At 43.6% G+C, this 21,406-nt stretch overlaps 1 protein-coding gene across 2 annotated transcripts in view; it reads right to left on the bottom strand.

Moving 5' to 3' along the window:
* LOC132378014 (ETS domain-containing protein Elk-1-like) overlaps positions 1–6,259 on the bottom strand; it is a 147,764-nt gene extending 141,505 nt beyond the window's left edge. The window contains exon 1 of one of the 2 annotated variants that reach the window (XM_059944614.1): positions 5,614–6,259. Coding sequence is in view for 1 of the 2 variants with exons in the window: in XM_059944613.1 (XP_059800596.1) it covers positions 5,753–5,757 (5 nt within the window). In the remaining variant the exon portion in view is untranslated. The remainder of the gene's footprint in view (positions 1–5,613) is intronic. The other variant, XM_059944613.1, reaches the window with a different exon arrangement.
* Positions 6,260–21,406: the final 15,147 nt, after the last annotated feature.

Below are 21,406 nucleotides of genomic sequence, written 5' to 3'. Positions count from 1 at the left end.
TTTCTTTCAGAAAATTACTGATATTATGGTAATGGAAACAGAAGGTCTCCTGATATGTGGGAGAGATTTCAATTTACAGTTACAACCAAAATTAGACTCTTCCAATAGAAAAACCTATGAAACTAAATTACTTACATAAGAAAGCTAATACACTTTTTGAGGATGTTGATCTAATTGATATATGGAGGGACCTTTTCCCCAACAGAAGGGATTACGTTCATTATTCTGTCCCCCCCCCCATTCTGTATATACAAGAATAAACTATTTCATAACATTTTGGAAAAGACAAAGACAAAATAAACACCTGTGGAATTGGGACAATAGATGTAAGTGACCATGCACCTATATATTTATCTCGTGATTTTGACCTACAACCAAAGAATACTATTTGGAAACTAAATTCAAGTCTACTCAATGATCCCTACTTTTGTAGGGATCTCTATTTTTGTAGGAACAAACTACAAAAGAAATAGATCTTTACTTAGAATTCAATGAAAATGGAATGGAGAGGTTTCACCTCCCATCCTATGGGATACTCTGAAGGCTGTTTCAAGAGGTAAAATTATAGCGATATCTTCATATAAGAAAAAAAAGGAATAAAACATTAGAGGAATTACAAAATAGGCTGAAGGAACTAGAGAAAAAACATTGAATTTGGCACAGAATACATTAGAGAAAATTTTAAAAATTAGGAAAGAAATTAATAGTTTGGCTACGCAAGAAATCAGGTAAAATTTAATGTTTCTGAAATAGAGACATTATGAAAGTGGATCTAAGTCTATGAAAATACTGGCGTGGAAATGGGAAAAAAAAGATAGCAGAAAATACAATTCATAGAATTAGGGACCCAAGAACAGGTATGACAAAAAAAATAAGCTAAGTGAAATTCAAGAAGCTTTTGAAGTGTTTTACAAAGTTCCAGGGGAAAGTATAACCCCAACTGACACCTTCCTAAATTCTCTAGAGTTACCCACTTCAAGCGAAGAACAAAATAGAACGATGACTGCTGACATAACTGAAGTTGAACTAAAAGCTGCAATTGGTAGGTTTAAATTAAGCAAGTCACCAGGATCAGATGGGTATACGGCAGAGTGGTACAAAGAATTTAAATGTGAGTTAATTCCTGTCTTACTCCCCACACTGAACTGGGCTCTAAAAAAAGGCACAAATGCCACCCAGTTGGAAGGAAGCCATAATCTCAGCTATACCACAAGGAGGCAAGAATAAAATGGAACATGGATCATTTACAATAATATCTGTTCTTAATACTGATTACAGATTATTTACCTCCATCATGGCCAAACGATTAGAAGAGTTTCTACCCATACTGATACATAAGGATCAGACAGGTTTTATACAACAACACCAAACACAAGACAATATATGAAGGACACTTCACGTTATGGACCATATACAAAAAAATAAAATCTAAGCAATAGTGGTAAGCGTGGACGCTGAAAAGACATTTGATTTGGTTAATTGGAACTTTCTTTAGAGTTTTACATAGATTTAATTTCCATGATACAATTATTAAAACTATACAGGCACTGTATGAAAACCCTACTGCTAGGATCAAAATCAATGGATATTCATCTAATAGTTCTACCCTAGAAAGGGGCACGAGACAGGGTTGTGCATGGTCACCGCTACTCCTCACATTATATCTGGAACCATTAGCTCAAAACATCAGACAAAATGATGATATCAGGGGAATTACTATTAAAGGGAGAGAGCATAAATTGACCTGTTACACGGATGACATTTTGATCTATCTAGGGCAACCAACATACTCTTTACCTAAATTGATGCAATCCTTTGAACAATATGGTCAATTATAAGGATACAAGATCAACATAGATAAAACCCAATTACTTTCATATAACTGTAGCCCACCAAGAGAAATTGAAAGTAGATATCCCTGGGCGTGGCAAACAGTCTTTCAAATATTTGGGCATCATTATGCCAAAAGATTTGGCAGTTATCAGAAGGCAGTTATCAAATCTATATATAAAAAAATTAAGGAAGATATAACAGAATGGAACCTAATTCCTTTTTTTAGTCACAGTTCAAGGATTGAATCTATTAAAATGAATATACTTCCCAGACTATTATATCTCTTTCCGACCTTACCAATAGAGATTAATCAAAATCAATTCAATGAATGGAACAAAATGTTACCAAGATATATTTGGCAAGGTAAAAGGCCTAGAGTTCATCTCAAAACTTTGCAATTAGCCAAGGAAAAGGGGAGATGGGGCCTGCCTTCTCTTACAGATTATTATTTTGCAGCACAGTTGAGAGCTGTGATATGTTGTTGCAACCCATCATATGACACTCAATGGAAAAACATTGAGGAGGGGATACTTCCCATCCCCATACAAGCAATTTTGGTTGATAACAACCGACAAACATACATAAATACTATTGGACTCTTAAAACATGGAAAACTATTATAAAAGAATATAAACTAGAGGGAGATATTGCAATTCTTAAATGGTGTGCATATGACTCAGATTTTACGCCAAATAAACTGGATGCTAGATTTAAGGACTGGACAGCTAAAGGAATAACAGTTCTTTGCAATATAATGAAAGAAGGAACACTGTTCAGTTTTGAAATGCTTAAAGAGAAACACTTCTTAGAAAAACAAGACTTTTATCAGTATTTACAGATGTGACAATATGTTAATAAGACAGTTAAAAATGTAACCAAAGCAAGTACATGTTTGATAGAGCTATTTAGAAAAGCATATAATTCAGATAATGGTAGTAGAATCATTTCAAGCGTGTATAAGGGTCTGTCAAATCTTAAAACACATTCGACTTCATACATTAAAACAAAATGGGAGAAGGAAGGAGGGATAATTATATCTGAGGAAGAATGGACAATATGGAGATATCAATGGAAGTGTACCAGTTCACAGAAATGGAGGGAGTTCAGATGGAAAAACTTGATAAAATATTTTATTACACCTTCTCAGAAATCCCATTATGATAGTAACATCTGATTGCTGGAGGAGAAATTGTGGAAATCAAAATGCAAACCATTAAGATATTTTCTGGGAATGCCCCATTATCAAAGACCATTGGAGTGGGATACACAATGCCCTACAAGACATCTTTAAATGTGAAATACCCCTAGAAAGTAAGAGCATATATTTTGGGTATACACCTCAAGAATGGTTGAAAAGAGATAAATATTTAATGAATATACTGTTGGTGGCTGGTTAAAAGACCCTTACTAGGAAATGGTTATCACAGGAGAGCCGAACTTTAAATGCATGGATGGAAATTACAATGAACATTTACAAAATGGAGAAGATAACAGCATCTGTTAATCATAAGTTGGAACAATTTGATTCATACTGGGAAAAATGGTTTAACTAAATAACACCTCATAGGCCTGATTTTATTCTCACAAAAGAATGAATATGTTGTTAAAGAAAGATCACTCCCTACTTGTACATCGTTTCCTCCTTTTGCTTGTTTTTTCTTTCCTCTCTTTTCTCTCAGATAATTATATTCTGTGGAGATTTGTGGCATATATGATTATATGTACAATATCTGAAATACATCTTATGGAAATGTTTGTTTGATGATAAACTACAATAAAAATAAATTACAAAAAAAAACCCAAACAAAATGCTGGAGGAACTCAGCGGGCCAGGCAGCATCTACGGAAAAAAGTACAGGTAACGTTTTGGGCCGAAACCCTTCGGCAGGACTGGAGGAAAAAAGCTGAGGATTAGATTTGAAAGGTGGGGGAGGGGTGAGAAACAGTAGGCGATGTACAAGAGGCCACACTGAGAGCCGAAATAGATTGCGAGACCTCTTCGACGAGCATCTACGCTCCTCTGCCAGAACAAGCAGGATCTCCCCAGTGGCCATCCATTTTAATTCCACTTCCCATTCCCACCTGTCCACCCATGGCCTCCTCCACTGTCGGTATAAGGCCACGCTTAGGAACACCATCGTATATTCCATTTGGGTAGCCTGACAGCATGAACGTCGATTTCTCAAACTTCTAGTAATGCCTCCACCACCCCCCTCGCCATCTCCCATTCCCTTGTCCCTCTCCCATGTTACCTCCTTGCCTGCCCATCGTCTCCCTCTAATGCTCCTTCTCTCCCCCCCCCCACTTCTTCTCTTACATGGCTTTCTGTCTTTCACCAATCAACTTCCTAGCTCTTTGCTTCATTCCTCCCCAAGTTTCACCTATCGCCTAGCATTCCTCTCTCTCCTCCCCCCAGCTTTCAAATCTATGCCTCACCTTTCTTCTCCGGTCCTGCCGAAGGATTTCGGCCCGAAATGTTGACTGTACTTTTGCCCACAGATGCTGCCTGGCCTGCTGAGTTCCTCCGGTATTTGTGTGTGTTGCTTGGATTTCCAGCATCTGCAGATTTTCTCGATTTCAGAGAATTCCTTCTTGACGCTCCAGCACATAAGTGAGATAATGCCATCTTTCAAGTGGATGTTAAACAGCAGCCCACACAGGTTTTCTAAGCTAGTTGTTAATAATTCCATGTCAAAGATTCAGTGAAGACATGTGAGTTTATCTAAGGTGTCCTGGCTCCTGCATAGCTCTTACTTATCATCATCAAATGATCAGTTAATTCATCACATGCACACCTCTCCGCACCATCAGCAGCAGAATGCTGACAACCATTATCAAAGCCCCGTGCACCAAGGTCAAGACATCTTCTGGCAGCTGCCATCGGGCAGGACTTTTGACCATAAGACCTAGGAGCAGAATTAGGCCATTCAGCCCAAGTCTGCCCTGCGATTGATCTATTTTCCCTTGTAACATCTCTTTTGGATGAGATATTCCATTAAGGAACCCCTCTGGGATAAATATACCCGATTTCACATGACAGTCCCGGACGTCCGCCCAATATTTAATCAATTAACTTAGGAATACAGAGCAAACTTACTCATTTTTTATCGTCTGTGGGAGATTGCCATGTACAAATTTTCCGCTATTCCTCCTAGATTTTAATACTGATTGCATTTGTTAACTATTTAGTTAGCTACAAGGCAGAGCACAAGGAACAGCATAAAAGTCTTTCTAAACTGAGGGTGAACGAAATAGGCATTTAATTGCGTCCAACGCTTCTTTATTAAACTGTAGCCTCCCCGACACGTCGAGGAAAATATGTGGCCGTCCTCGGCCGATGTGAAAAGACGACACTGACAGTAAAATGTTAGTGTTGTAGAAAGAGTATTCCGCTGACGAATGTTCGTACGCGCATAAACACACAGACGCGTTGCGAAAGACAAGCAAACTATTGTAAAGCAAGCACAGAAACATAAGCCAAAGACGGAAGCGTTTAGCTTCGGCGTCTCCTCCCGTCATGTTCATGGACAAGCAATAACAAAAGGCAGTTCGTTTATTTTATTTTCTCCCGCTTTGCAGAACATTGGCGGTGTTTTACCATAATTAATCTGGACCCACCCTGATCTCCTACAACTTCCAAAAGATACAATATCAATTAAAACGATGATATTTAAGGAAAATACTGTGGATGTTCTAAATCTGGAGCAAAGAAAGTACTAGCACAAAGTCACATGTTTCAACAGATAAACTTGCCCGGTGTCTGATTACAGTCTGTGTTACCTCGGCAATGTTGGCGGATGGAGCCTGCGCCTCTCCTCTACGGAAACATGACGGTGAGAAGTTCGAGTAGATTCCCTCCTCCCCTATAACCTCTCCCTCGACGCCGACCCTAGGAAAACGAGCGAGCGGCTGCCCTTACCTCATGCTATCCTCAGCCCTTCCTGCGACCAAACAAGCAACAGCTCCGCCCCGCTTCGCTTATCATTCCAAATGAGTGAGATGTCGCCAGCGACACCCTCCCCACCCCCGCCGCTACAGAAAAATCGGTGTCAATCATATTGACGGGGCAAATATTGAAAGATACACCGCCTCATCTTGCACTGTATCGAGCGGGAACAATCGCTTTCCTTTCAGGAAGGGGGATTTCCAAAAGTGTGATTTCCAAACTTAATCGTACGCCATTCTGAGGAACTTCGGGTTCGTTGTATACAATGTTTGTTATCCTTCCAAATGAGTGAGCGCGAGTGGATAAAATCATAAATGACCCGTAACGAACCGTGTAGCACACACAAAATGCTGGAGAGACTCCGCAGGACAGGCGGCAACTATGAAAAGGAGTAAACGATCGGCGTTTCCGGCGGAGACCCTTCAATCAGGGTTGGAAAGGAAAGGGGAAGAAACCAGATTAAGAAAGTGGAGGGAAGGAAGGAGTACAAACCGGAGGGTGATAGATTGGGCCAGGTGAAGGGGAATGTGGGGGGGGGGGGGTAGGTGGGGGGGGGGGAATGGGTATGAAGTGAGAAGCTGGGAGGTGATAGGTGGAAAAGAAGGAATCTGACAGAAAGGTAAGGAGGAGGGTTTGCACCTGGTTTGGCTAGTGCTGTGCACATCTCCTTCTACCTAGGCCATGAACTTATCAATCACCCCAATGAATTATTAAATTCAAACTTTCTGCATAAGCACTCAAAGAGTTGTCCTGCATGTGCATGTAATGAGAGCTGTATGACTCATCTCATTCTACCTATCTATCTAAGTAGATAGAGTCAAAGTAGAGAAATTGTTTCCAACAGTGAGAGGTTTCAGGACCTGAGGGCACAGCCTCAGAATACAAGAATGTCCTTTTAGATGAGAATGAATTTCTTTAGCTGTACGGTGTTGAATCTGTAGAATTCATTGTCACAGATGACTGTGGAGGCCAAGTCACTGGATATATTTAAAACGGAAGTTGATAAATTCTTGATTAGTAAGAGCATCAAGGGGATGAAGACAGGCGAATGGGGTAGAGAGGGATAATAAATCAGCCATGATCAAATGGCAGAGCCGACTCAGTGGGTTTAATTCTGCTCCCATGTCTTATGCTTTTATGGCTATGAACAAATGCGAGAGGATGGGAACCTTCTCAATTCAGTGGGATGAATGCATTAGGCACACATCAGTAATTCACATTATGATCTCATCTGGCTGTATGGTGAAGGAAGTTGGAGGTAATGATGGACAGCTCTTGTAGTCTGTCCAGTAGAATATATTCCCAAGTACATGGTTCTGATGCTGTTGGACACATCTTCATAGAGGATGCTGACTTCATTCACCTCAACTCAGACCAAATTCCACAACATGCGGGACTCACTTTCAAGGACTTCGCAACTCACGTTCTCAGCAGTATTTATTTATTTACTTACTTATTATTTATTTACATATTTCTTTATTTCTTTATTCTCTGTTTACTATATACCTGTTTGTTTTCACTGTGACTTCCATTGCACTTTTGTTGTAAGTCAGTCTGTGTGTCGTTTCTCATTGATCCTTTTGTATCTCTCTGTTCTATGAATGCCTGCAAGAAAATGAATCTCAAGATTGTATATATTGACATAAATGTACCTTAATAATAAATTTACTTTGAACTTTTGTTTGTAATCCTCTCTATCAATCCTCAGAACTTAACACAATTAGTCTTGGTTTCTTATTGTAACATGTACCAAGATGCAGAGAAAAGCTTCCTTTGCATATTTCATCCCTCTAGTTTTATCCCTTCCTATCTACATCCATGACAACTCACACATTCTTGATCTTTTCAAGGACTTCAAGTTCCCTGACCCCCATCATCTTATTTTTACTCTGGATGTCCAGTCCCTCTACACCTCAGCACCCACCAGGAAGGCCTCAAAGCTCTCCATTCTTTCAGGACACCAGATCTAACCAGTTCCCTCCACCATCATTCTCCTCTGCCTAGTGGAACTTGTCCTCACTCCCAATAATTTCTCCTTTGGGTCTTCCTACTTCCTTCAAACAATGGGTCACTTGAGTCCCAGCTATGCCTGTCTGTTTGTCAGCCACGTGGAACAGTCTATGTTCCAAGCCTACACTGGTGACCGTTCTGCACATTTCCTATGCTGCATTGATGACTGCTTTGGTGCTGCTTTCTGAACCCGTGCTGAACTCATCGTCTTCATCCACTTTGCCTCAAGCTTCCACCCGGCCCTCAAAATTCACCTGGTCCATTTCTGACATCTCCCTTCCTTTTCTCCATCTCACTGTCTCTATCTCTGGAGCCAACTTATCCATTGATGTCTATTACAAACCCACGGACACTCAGAGCTACCTGGCTACACCTTGTCCTACCCTACTACTTGTAAAAACACCCCTTTCTCAATTCCTCTGTCTCCACTGCATCTGCTCTCAGGATGAGACTTTGCATTCTAGAACAAAGGAGGTGTTGTCCTTTTTCAAAGAAAAGGGCTTCCCTTCCTCCACCATCGACGTTGCCCATTTCTTCCATTTCACGCAGGTCTGTTCTTACCCCATCCTCCCGCCACCCTACCAGGGATAGGATTCCTCTTGTCCTCAGTATCACCCCACCACTCTCCACGTCCAGCATGTAATCCTCTGAAACTTCTGCCACCTCCAACGGGATCCCACACCAAGCACATCTTTCCCTCTCCCCCCCCCCCCCACTTTCTGCTTTCTGCAGGGATCGCTCCCTACCCGACTCCCTTGTCCATTCGTCCCTTCCCACTGACTCCCTCCTGGCACTTATCCTTGTGAGCAGAACAAGCTCTACACCTACCCCTACACCTCCTCCCTCACTACCATTCAGGGCCCTAAATAGTCCTTCCAGGTGAGGCGTAATTCCACTTCCCTTTCCCATTCCGACCCCTCCACTGCCATGGTGATGCCATGCTTAGGTTGAAGAAGCAATACCTTATATTCCATTTGCGCAGCCTCCAACTTGATGTCATGAACATCGACTTCTTAAAATTCCAGTAAACCCTCCCACTTCTCCATTTTCCATCCCCCTTTTCCTCTCTCACCTCTTCTCTTTGCCCATCCATCACCTCCCATTGGTGCTCCCCCCTTTTTCTTTCTTACATAGCCTTATGTCTCTTTCACCAACTTCCCAGCTCTTTACTTCATCCTCCCCCCCCCCCCACTAAGATTCACCTATTGCCTGGTGTTTGTCTCTCCCCTCGCCCCACCCTTGAAATCTACTCCTCAGCTTTTCTCTCCAGTCCTGCCGAAGGGTTTAGCCCAAAACGTCGACCGTACTTTTTTCCATAGATGCTGGCCTGTTGAGTCCCTCCAGCACTTTGTGTGTGTTGTTTGCATATTGTTTATACAGATTAAATCATTACATAGTGCATTGAACTAGAATAAAGTAAAAATAGAACAATGGTGAACAAAGTATAAATACCACTGAAAAAGTGCGGTGCATGAAAACAATAAAGTGCAAGGTCATAATAATGTAGATTGAGATTAAGAGTCTATCTTATCATACAAAATCTCCATTCAAGAGTCTGATAACAGTGAGTTTGAAGCTGTCGTTGAGCCGAGTGGTACACTAGCTTTCAGACTTATGTATATTCTGCCTGATGGGACAGACAGGCATACTTTATTGATCCCAAGGGAAATTGGGTTTCATTACAGTTGCACCAACCAAGAATAGAGTAGAAATATAAAACCATAAATAATTAAATAATAATAAGTAAGTTATTCCAAGTGGAAATAAGTCCAGGACCAGCCTATTGCCTCAGGGTGTCTGACACTCCGAGGGAGAAGTTGTAAAGTTTGATGGTCACAGGCAGGAATGACTTCCTATGACGCTCAGTGTTGCATCTCGGTGGAATGAGTCTCTGGCTGAACGTACTCCTGTGCCTAACCAGTACATTATGGAGTGGATGGGAGACATTGTCCAAGATGGCATGCAACTTGGACAGCATCCTCTTTTCAGACACCACCGTCAGAGAGTCCAGTTCCATCCCCACAACATCACTGGCCTTACGAATGAGTTTGTTGATTCTGTTGGTGTCTGCTACCCGCATCCTGCTACCTGGCCACCACAGACTCGTAGAACATCCTCAGCATTGTCCAGCAGAGGGGAGAAGGGGAGAAGAGAGAATACTTGGGGTCGGTGGGGACTTTGACTTTCGGTATTGGTTTAATATTGTCACAAATATCAAGGTACAGTGAAAAGTTTTTGTCCTGATAGGTACATAAAGTAGTAAAAAGAAAAGCAGAATGCAGAATATGGGGCAGCACAATAGCATAGTAGTCAGCATTATGCTATTACAGTGCACGTGACCTGGGTTCAATTCCTGCCTTTGTCTGTAAGGACTTTGCATTCTCCCCATGAGTTTCTCCAAGTGCTCTGGTTTCCTCCCACATTTCAAAGAACATACGGGTTAGTAGGTGCATTGGTCAGATGGGTGTAACTGGGTGGCTTGGGGTCATTGGGCCTGTTACTGTGCTGTATCTCTAAATAAATAAAGCAGTGTTGCAGTTACAGAGAAAGTGCAGTGCAGGTCATCAAATAAAGTGTAAGGACCAAGAGAGGTAGATTGAAAGGTTGCATGTTCATCTTCAATGTATGAGAGGTCTGATCAAGAGTCTGATGACACATGTAATCTTATGGGTACAGAAAGATACAAAACCTACAGCACAATACAGGCCCTTCAGCCCACAAAACTGTGCCGAACATGTTCTTACCTTAGAAATTACCGAGGTTTGCACATAGCCCTCTATTTTTCTGAGCTCTGTGTACCTGTCCAGGAGTCTCTTAAAAGACCCTATCATATCTGCCTCCATCACCGTCACCGGCAGCTCATTCCATGCACTCACCACTCTCTGCATAAAAAACTTACCCCTGACATCTCCTCTGCACCTACTTCCAAGCACCTTAAAATTGTGTCCTCTCTTGCTAGCTATTCCAGCCCCAGGAAAAAGCCTCTGACTATCTACACCATCAATGCCTCTTATCATATTATGCACCTCTGTCAAGTCACCTCTCATCCTCCGTTGCTCCAAGGAGAAAAGGCCAAGTTCACTCAACCTATTCTCATAAGGCATGTTCCCCAGTCCAGGCAATAACCTTGTAAGTCTCCTCTGAACCCTTTCTAGGGTTTCCACATTCTTCCTATAGTGAGGTGAGCAGAACTGAGCACAGTACTCCAAGTGGGGTCTGACTGGGGTCCTATATTGCTGCAACATTACCTCTCGGCTCCTAAACTCATTCCCATGATTGACAAAGGCCAATGCACCGTATGCTTTCCTAAACACAGAGTCAACCTGTGCAGCAGCTTTGAGTGTCCTATGGCCTCAGACCCCAACATCCCTCTGATCCTCCACACCAACAAGAGTCATGCCATTAATGCTATATTCTATCATCATATTTGACCTACCAAAATGAACCACCTCACACTTAACTGGGTTGAGCTCCATCTGCCACTTCTCAGCTCAGTTTTGCATCCTATCAATATGCTGCTGTAACCTCTGACAGTCCTCCACACTATCCACAACACCTCCAACATTTATGTCATCAGCAAATTTACTAATCCATCCCTCCACTTCCTCATCCAGGTCATTAATAAAAATCATGGAGAGTAGGGGTTCAGAACAGTTCCCAAGGCACACCACTGGTGACTGACCTCAATGCAGAATATGACCCATCTATAACCACTCTTTGCCTTCTGTGGGCAAGCCAGTTCTGGATCCACAAACCAATGTCCCCTTGGATCCCATGCCTCCTTATTTTCTCAATAAGTCTTGCATGAGGTACCTTGTCAAATGCCTTGCTGAAATCCATATAGACTATATCTACTGTTCTACCTTCATCGATGCGTTTGGTCACATCCTCAAAAAGATTCAAACAGGCTCATAAGGCACAACCTGCCTTTAACAAAGCAATGCTGACTATTCCTAATCATATTATGCCTCTCCAAATGTTCATAAATCCTGCCTCTCAGGATCTTCCCCATCAACTTATCAGCCACTCAAGTAGACTAACTGGTCTATAATTTCCTGGGCTATCTCTACTCTTTCTTGAATAATGGAACAACATCTGCAACCCTCCAATCCTCAGGAACCTCTCCCATCTCCATTGATGATGCAAATATCATTGTCAGAGGCTCAGCAACTTCCTCCCTCGCCTCCCAGAGTATCCTGGGGTATATCTCATCTGGTCCTGATGACTTATCCAACTTGATGCTTTCCAAAAGCTCCAGCACATCCTCTTTCTTAATATCTACATGTTCAAGCTTTTCAGTCCGCTGTAAGTCATCCCTACAATCACCAAGATCCTTTGCCATAGTGAATACTGAAGCAAAGTACTCATTAAGTACCTCTGCTATTTCCTCCAGTTCCATACACACTGTCACACTTGATTGGTCCTAATCTCTCACGCCTTATCCTCTTGCTCTTCACATACTTGTAGAATGCCTTGGAGTTTTCCTTAATCCTGTCTACCAAGGCCTTGTCATGGCCCCTCTGGCTCTCCTAATTTCTTTCTTGAGCTCCTTCCTGAAGAAAAGAAGAATCTTCTAGATCTCTATCGTTACCTAGTTTTTGAACCTTTTGTAAGCTCTTTTCTTATTGAGTAGATTTACAAAATCCTTTAAAACTAGATTTACAACACCACAGTTCCTAAACCTACCATCCTCGCACTGTATCATTGTAGCATACCTATGTAGAACTCGACACAGATGTCCCCTGAACATTTGCCACATTTCTTCCGGACATTTCCCCAAGAACATCTGTTCCCATTTTATGCTTTCAAGTTCCTGCTTGCTAGTCCCATATTTTCCCATCCTCCAATTAAACACTTTCCCAACTTGTCTGTTCCTATCCCATTCCAATGCTATGGTAGAGATAGAATTGTCATCACCATCTCCAAAATTCTCTCCAACTGAGAGATCTAACACCTGACCAGGTCCATTTCCCAATACCACATCAAGTACAGTCTCTCCTCTTGTAGCCTTATCTACATATTGTGTCAATAACTGTTCTGGAACACACCTAAAACACTCCACACCATCAATCCCCTCACTCTAGGGACATGCCAATCGATATTTGGTAAATTAATATCTCCCACTACGACAATCCTGTATATCAAGCTGGAGGAACTCAGCAGGTTGGGCAGCATCCATGGAAATGAAACAGTCAATGTTTTGGGTCGAGACCCTTCGTCAGGTCTGAAATGCTGACTGTTTGTTTCCACGGATGCTGCCCGATCTGCTGAGTTCCTCCAGCGTGTTGTGCGTGTTGCTTTGACCCCAGCATCTGCAGAGTACTTTGTGTTCTGTATATCAAGCTATCTATTTTGAGCTCCTTGCCACTCTCCATTTAAGTAGGCTTGATTATCAAGGAGATTTGGAGTGCATTTCTCTTTGCCACTGGAATTGGTCGCCCAACCAAACATCTGAAATTTGAAAGCAAAGTACCATAGATGCTTTAAATTTGAAACAACATAGAAAATGCTGGAAACACCAGCAGCAGGCAGCAAATGTGGAGACTGAAAAAGTTAATGTTTCAGGTTGATGTCATTTGATAGGTCCGTCTGGGGTAAGGAACAATTGACAGTGCTAACTCAAGGAAATCTGCAGATGCTGGAAATTCAAACAACACACACAAAATGCTGGTGGAACACAGCAGGCCAGGCAGCAACTTTAAGGAGAAGCACTGTCGACGTTTTGGGCCGAGACCCTTTGTCAGGACTAACTGAAAGGAAAGATGGTAAGAGATTTGAAAGTAGTGAGGGGAGGGGGAAATGCGAAATGATAGGAGAAGACCGGAGGGGGTGGGATGAAGCTAAGAGCTGGAAATTGACAGTGCTCCAGGATTTCTGCCAGTCTCCTAGAGTGTACAGGAGACAAGAGGCTACAGATGCCAAAATCTAGAGCAGGTCAAGCAGCATCTGTGCGGAAAAAGGAACTGTCTATGTCTTGAGTTGAAACCCTGCCTTAGGACCCACGGTATACAAATTGTCAAAACCCCATTGAAAGTCCAGGCACACGTCACTTTTTTAAACAAAATTAAAAAAGAAAGAAAAAATGGAAGAAATAAAAATTAGTCTATGATACAATGAGAGTGAGAACCACAATGTGATCAAACAGAGAATCAGAGTAAGCCAGAGAAAAGCAGGGTGAATAGTGAACAGGCAGTGAATGTAAACTGATGCTGGTTTTTTGACATTTACTTCATCCAGCAAAAACACAATATAACAAGCATTGTATCTGCTTTAAATAAAACCTGTAAATTATTAACCAGCTAACCAGGTTCCATGATTAGCTTCATTTTGACTTTGCTTCCCCCCTTCAATATTTGCCATTGCTAATAATTTAACTAATTTCCTGTGTTGTCATTTTCTACAGTTTCTCTTGTTTATTTGTGTATTATTAATACTACCCTAAAAACAGTCCATGAGAGCCTACTATTAAGCACAAACAGTACATAAAAGTGGTTTTAGATGGTGCCTGTAAATCATTTATAGGAAAACATTAAATCCATTTGGAAACTGGTGTGAGTACTGAATGGCTTCTGACTGACTGCTTTGTTGTACTGATCCTGCTGATATTGAGGAACCTGAGAGCAGCTCCAGAACTGAGTACGAACCTGTCCATAAGACAAGGTAGCAGAGTTCAGCCATTCAGCCCATTGAGCCTGCTCCACCATTCTATCATGCCTCTCAACCACATGCTCCTCATAACCTTTGATGCCCTTACTAATCAAAAATCTATCAACGTCCGCTTTAAAACTGATGCACCATCAATAACTCACTGAGACGTAAGGCGAGATATCGGCTTTTATTGACTGGAAGAAGGAACCAGGAGTGAGTGTCTATCATACAATGTCGTGGAGACTGAGGCCGAGCGTCAGGCCGCAGATCTCCTTTATACAGGGGCCTGTGGGAGGAGCCACAGGAGCAGTCAGCAGGGGCGTGTCCCGACAGGCACATAGTTCACCACATTCACCCCCCCTTCGTTTGAAAAAGTCCTCATGTGGCGAAGGTTCTTACAAGTCAAGTCTATCAGGTGGTCGAATCTGTCGCTGCGATCTACGTAGCACCGGCTGTGACTGCATAGATGCCGGCAACATCGGCGATTGCACAGGGGACGGAGGTTGCGCGTGTTCTTGCCCACTAGGCACTGGTGATCCCTCATGCATGTGCAAGGCGCCTGGTATAAATGCGTACGAAACGCCCGGTATACAAGTGTCGTGAGGAGTCTGTGTAGGGCCTGGTGAGCACGGTGTCAACTCTGGTGCAGGGTTCATAGTTACCGGAGAGCCTGCAGGGCAGTGGTCTGCTGCACCTGCGGGTGCCAGGTCGCGGATGGAGACCGTGTCCTCCCGCCCATCAGGTAAGACCACGTAAGCATACTGGGGGTTCGCATGTAGAAGGTGAACCCTCTCCACCAGCGGGGAGTATTTATTGCTCCTCACATGTTTCCGGAGCAGCACAGGCCCCGGGGACGTCAGCCAAACTGGTAGGGTGGTCCCAGTGACAGACTTCCTGGGAAAAGAGAATAGGCGTTCGTGAGGGGTGGCATTGGTGGACGTACATAACAGAGAGCGGATAGAGTGCAGTGCCTCAGGGAGGACCTCCTGCCATCGAGAGACCGGCAACCCTTTTGACTTAAGGGCTAAAAGTGTGGCCTTCCACACTGTGGCATTCTCCCGCTCCACCTGGCCATTACCCCGGGGATTATAACTCGTGGTCCGACTGGTAGCAATGCCCCTAGCTAGCAAGTACTGGCGCAGCTCCTCACTCATAAAGGAGGACCCTCTAACACTGTGGATATAGCAGGGGCGTGTCCCGACAGGCACATAGTGTGCAAGTTTGTTTCCGTGCTCGGTTTGAACGAAAACTGACTGACCTAGCGTCTCGTCGGTTACTTTACGCTTGGTAATGTCTTGTTGTGCTTCTTTAGGGTACACCTCAGTGAGGCAGATCTTGGAACAAGAACGGCTTGACTGAGTTTGACTGCAAACTTCTGTACAGTTCGAGCTGACAATTGTTGTCCTGGAGTGAACCTCTCCCTCCCCGCCGTCCTGTTGTGGGGGTGAAGGAGCGTTGTCGGTTCTTTCATTCTTGACTTCATCACGGAGCCGTGAGGGTAAATTTCCTTCCTCGTTTGGATGTGATGCAATCATGACTCTCTGAGGTTCCTCGTAGCTGGGGAAGTTATCGAATACGTATGGAGAGGGGAGACGAGCCTGCCTGTCTATTTGAGACTGTACATAGTCGCTTGTGCGTTCCAGTCTGGTCCTTTCTAAAGTAGATCTTACTGCGGTCAGATCACGCGACCCTTCAGCTTCTTCTATGTACTCTGCTTCCGCCATGGCAGCTTCTTCTTCTCTTTCTAGCTGCAGCACTTGCAACTCTGTCGATATTTTTGCCATTTCCAACTGGGTTTCGGCTTCTCTGGCGGCTTTTATTGACTGGAAGAAGGAACCAGGAGTGAGTGTCTATCATACAATGTCGTGGAGACTGAGGTCGAGCGTCAGGCCGCAGATCTCCTTTATACAGGGGCCTGTGGGAGGAGCCACAGGAGCAGTCAGCAGGGGCGTGTCCCGACAGGCACATAGTTCACCAGAAAAACATATCCAATAACAGCCTCCAGAGCCTTTTATGTAATGAATTCACCACCATCTGGCTAAAGAAATTCATCTGTGCTCAAGGGTCATGTTATATTCTGATGCTATGCCCTCTGGACCTAGACTCCCCGACTATAAGGAACATCCTCTAAACATCTGCTCTGTCCAGGCCTTTCAATATTCGATGGGTTTCAAAGAGATCACTTCCTCATTCTTCTGAACTCCAGAGAGTACAGACCCAGAGCCACCAAACTCTCATACCTTAACCCTTTCATTCCTGGTATCATTCTCACGAACCTCTTCTGGACCCTCTGCAATGCCAGCACACTTTCATAGATAAGAGGCCCAGAACTGCTCAAAATACTCCAAAGGTGGTCTGGCCAATGCCGTGTAAAGCCTCTGTATTACATCTAAACCTATGTCCAAACACCACTGAGGTGTCCCTCGGGCTGTGTGCTGAGCTCACACTGTATTCACAGACTACCGCATGGCCAAACACCTGAATAATCACATTGCCTAATCCACTGTTGACACAACAGTGGAGTGATGACCTATAGAATACCAAGGTCTGGTACCAGGCCAGGCCTGGTGCCAGCTTCAGAGGACAAAATTCACTCAGGTTCCCTGGTCAAGTATTAAAGGCAGCAACTCACAGCAGATTTTTGGAGCTTTGAGCAGTAGCCTACTGACATTTCGGATTGATTAACAAGAACAAGTTAAAGTAAATCAGGGGCAAGCTGAGTGGCCATCATTGCAGCAGCCATTGTTGGAGTGGGCAGAGCTGGAGTGGACATTTTGAGGCTTTAGCTCTTCGAGGCTTCAGTCAGAGAAGGCAAAAGCAAAAAAGCTGTAGCTCGCCATTCACAAACAAGAGAAGATCTGCAGATGCTGGAAATCTGAGCAACACACACAAAATACCGGAAGAACTCAGCAGGCCAGGCAGCATCTTTGAAAAAGAGTACAATCGATGTTTCAGGACAAAACCCTCTGGCAGGACTAGAGAAAAAAAATCTGAGGAGGAGAAAAAAAATCTCAAACGCATCTCTCCTATTTCCCGCACATCTGCCCTCACCCCATCCGCCCACAACCCCACTCGGGATAGGGTTCCCCTTGTCCTCACCTACCACCTCACCAGCCTCCAGCTCCAACGTATAATTCTCTGTAACTTCCACCACCTCCAACGGTATCCCACTACCAAGCACATCTGTCCCTCCCCCCCCCCTTTCTGCTTTCCACAAGGATCACTCCCTACTCGACTCCCTTGTCCACTCATCCCACCGATCTCCCTCCTGGCACTTATCCTTGTAAGCAGAACAAGTGCTACACCTGCCCTTACACTTCCTCCCTCACCACCATTCAGGGCCCCAGACAGTCCTTCCAGGTGAGGCGACACTTCACCTGTGAGTCGGCTGGTGTGGTATATTGCGTCCGGTGCTCCCTGTGTAACCTTTCATACATTGTGACCTGGCGCAGACTGGGAGACCATTTCGCTGAACACCTACGGTCGGTCCACCAGAGAAAGCAGGATCTCCCAGTGGCCACACATTTTAATTCCACGTCCCATTCCCATTCTGATATGTCTATCCATGGCCTCCTCTACTGTCAAAATGAATCCAAACTCAGGTTGGAGGAACAACACCTTATATACTGGCTGGGTAGCCTCCAACCTGATGGCATGAACATTGACTTCTCTAACTTCCGTTAATGCCCCTCCTCCCCTTCTTACCCCATCCCTGACATATTTAGTTGTTTGCCTGTTCTCCATCTCCCTCTGGTGCTCCCCCCCCCCTTTCTTTCTCCTGAGGCCTCCCATCCCATGATCCTTTCCCTTCTCCAGCTCTGTATCACTTTTGCCAATCACCTTTCCAGCTCTCAGCTTCATCCCACCCCCTCCGGTCTTCTCCTATCATTTCACATTTCCCCCTCCCCCCACTACTTTCAAATCTCTTACTATCTTTCCTTTCAGTTAGTCCTGACGACAGGACAAACGTCAACAGTGCTTCTCCTTATAGATGCTGCCTGGCCTGCTGTGTTCCACCAGCATTTTGTGTGTGTTGTTTGAATTTCCAGCATCTGCAGATTTCCTCGTGTTGTACTAATGGTAAGACTCTTGGCAGTGTGGAGGATCAGAAGAATCAGAGGGTCTGAATCATAGGACACTCAAAGTTGCTATGCAGGTTGACTCTGTGGTTAAGAAGGCATAAATTGCATTGGCCTTCATCAGGTCCAGATAAGAATTTAATTGATACAATTTTTACTCTGAAACCTTTTCATAATGGATCTATTTCTAATATTTTAAGTATGTTGTTGGCAATGAGAAACATTCCGTTAGACAAAATTAAAAATCTCTGGCAAAAAGACCTACAGATTTCAATTGATGAGGATATTTGGAATGAAAATTTTAAACTTGTTCACATCTCTTCGTTATGTGCACGTCACTCTCTTTTACAATTTAAAGTGACTCATAGAGCCTATATGACTAAAGATAAGCTCTCTTGTTTTTACTCAGATTTTTCTCCATACTGTAATAGGTGTAATGTCGAAGAGGCCTCTCTAATTAATATGTCTTGGTCCTGCCAACGGCTTGATAAATTTTGGAAAGAAGTATTTCAAACTTTCTCGGAGTTTTTTAAAGTAAACTTTAAACCCAATCCTCTGGCTGCCATGTTTGGCATTATTGGAGGAAATGATTTTACTCTTAAGCCAAATGATCTGCATATTTTGGCTTTTATTTATCTTTTAGCCAGAAGAGTTTTTTTGCTTAAATGGAAAGTTGCTGCTCCACCTGCTCATGCTCATTGGTTGATTAATGTTATGTCATGTTTAAATCTAGAGAAGATTAAGTGTTCTATTTCTATACCTAGACAAGGTTTTTTCCACATTATGGGGACCTTATTGGAACTACTTTCACAATCTTCGACTTGTTCAGCAATGACGATAGCTACTATTCGTTTGAATTTACGACTGTGTGTCCAAGATTATTTTTTCTTTTCTTTTATCCAAACAGCTGTTTTTTCCCCTTTTGTTTTTTTTTGTTATGGGGTTTTGATTTCGCTTTAGATTAGAATACACCTTTTCAATATTGTGGTTAATTTATAATACATAGATATGGGCCATGTTTCTGTTTATTGAATATCATAATGTATTTTGTATTTGTTTATGCAAGTAATTAATAAAAATATTGAAAAAAGGAGAAAGGGTGCAGAGGAGATTTACAAGGATGTTCCTGGACTGGGGAGCCTGCCTTACGAGAATAGGTTGAATTGACGGAGGATGAAAGGTAACCTGATAGAGGTATACAAGGTAATGAGAGGCATTGATCATGTGGATAGTCAGAGGCTTTTTCCTAGGGCTGAAATGGCTAACATAACTGAGTAGAGATGATGCAATATTAGATCTTCTATTAGGAACTGAGTTAGGACAGCTGACGGAAGTGTGTGGAGGAGGAACACTTTGGTTCCAGTGATCATAACAGTAATAGTTTCAACTTGATCATGGATAAAGATAGATATGGTCATCGGGTTGAGGTTCTAAACTTTATGTGTGTTGTTTGAATTTCCAGCATCTGCAGATTTCCTCGTGTTTGATCTGAGGAGTAAATTTAAAAGGTGCGGGGTGGGGAGAGAGAAACACAAGGTGATAGGTGAACCCTGAAGGGAAGGGATGAAGTAAAGAGCTGCGAAGTTGATTGGTGAAAGAGACAGAATGCCATAGAAGAAAGAAAATAAGGGAGGAGCACTGGAGGGAGGTGATGGATGGGCAAGGAGATAAGGTGAGAGAAGGAAAAGGGGATGGGAAATGGTGAAGGGGTGGGGAGGGCATTACCGGAAGTTTAAGAAATCAATGCTCACGTCATAAGGTTGGAGGCTACCCAAATGGAATACAAGGTGTTGTTCCTCCGACCTAAGCATAGCCTCATCATGACAGTGGAGGAAGCCATGGATGGACATATCGGAATGGGAATGGGAAGTGGAATTAAAATGGGTGGCCACTGGGAGATCCCGCTTATTCTAGCGGATGGAGCGTAGGTGCTCGGCGAAGTGGTCTCCCAATCTACGTTGGGCATCACCAATATACAGGAGGCCACACCGGGAGCATCAAACACAGTAAATGACTCCAGCAGATTCACAGGTGAAGTGTCGCCTCACCTGGAAGGACTGTTTGGGGCCCTGAATGGTAGTGAGGGAGGTGGTGTATGGGTAGGTATTGCACTTATTCCGCTTGCAAGGATAAGTGCCAGGAGGGAAATCAATGGGAAGGGACGAATGGACAATGGAGTTGAGTAAGGAGCGATCCCTGCGGAAAGCAGAAAGTGGGATGTGGGAAAGTTGTGCTTGGTGGTTGGATCCTATTGGAGATGGTAAAAGTTGCGGAGAATTATGTGCTGGATGCAGAGGCTGGTAGGGTGCTAAGTGAGGACAAGGAAAACCCTATCCCTGGTAGGGTGGTGGAAGGATGGGGTAAGAGCAGACATGTGTGAAATGGAAGAGATGCAGATAGAACTTTGTTTCCTTTCTTTACAATTGCTCAGTTACAACGGTAGAGATGCCAGGCAGGATAGTGGAATGTTCCTCTTGCAGGATTTGGGAAGGCAGGGGCACCTCCAGTGTACCTGATGACTAAACCTGTGAGAAGTGGATCCAGATGCAGCTTCTAACAATTACATTAAGGAGTTGGAGTTGGAACTGGATGTACTCTGGATCATTCAGGAGGCTGGGGTGTGATTGTTAGGACATTTAGAGAGGTAGTTACACCCAAGGTACAGGACAGAGGAAACTGGGTGACGGTGTTGAAGGGGGAAGGGGTTAAAGAGCCAGTGCCAGGTACCCCTTTGGCCATTCCCCTCAACAACAGGTGGATCACTTTCGATATGTCGGGGGGGGGGGGGGGCGCGGAGATAACGTAGCTGTGGAAAGTCACAGCAGCCAGGTCTCTGGCACTGAGTCTGGCTCTGTGATTCAGAAGGAAAGGGGGGAGAAGAGGCACACTC

This window comes from Hypanus sabinus, chromosome 19, assembly GCF_030144855.1.
Source record: "Hypanus sabinus isolate sHypSab1 chromosome 19, sHypSab1.hap1, whole genome shotgun sequence".
NCBI lineage: Eukaryota > Metazoa > Chordata > Chondrichthyes > Myliobatiformes > Dasyatidae > Hypanus > Hypanus sabinus.
This window is presented reverse-complemented; position numbering and strand designations above follow the sequence as displayed.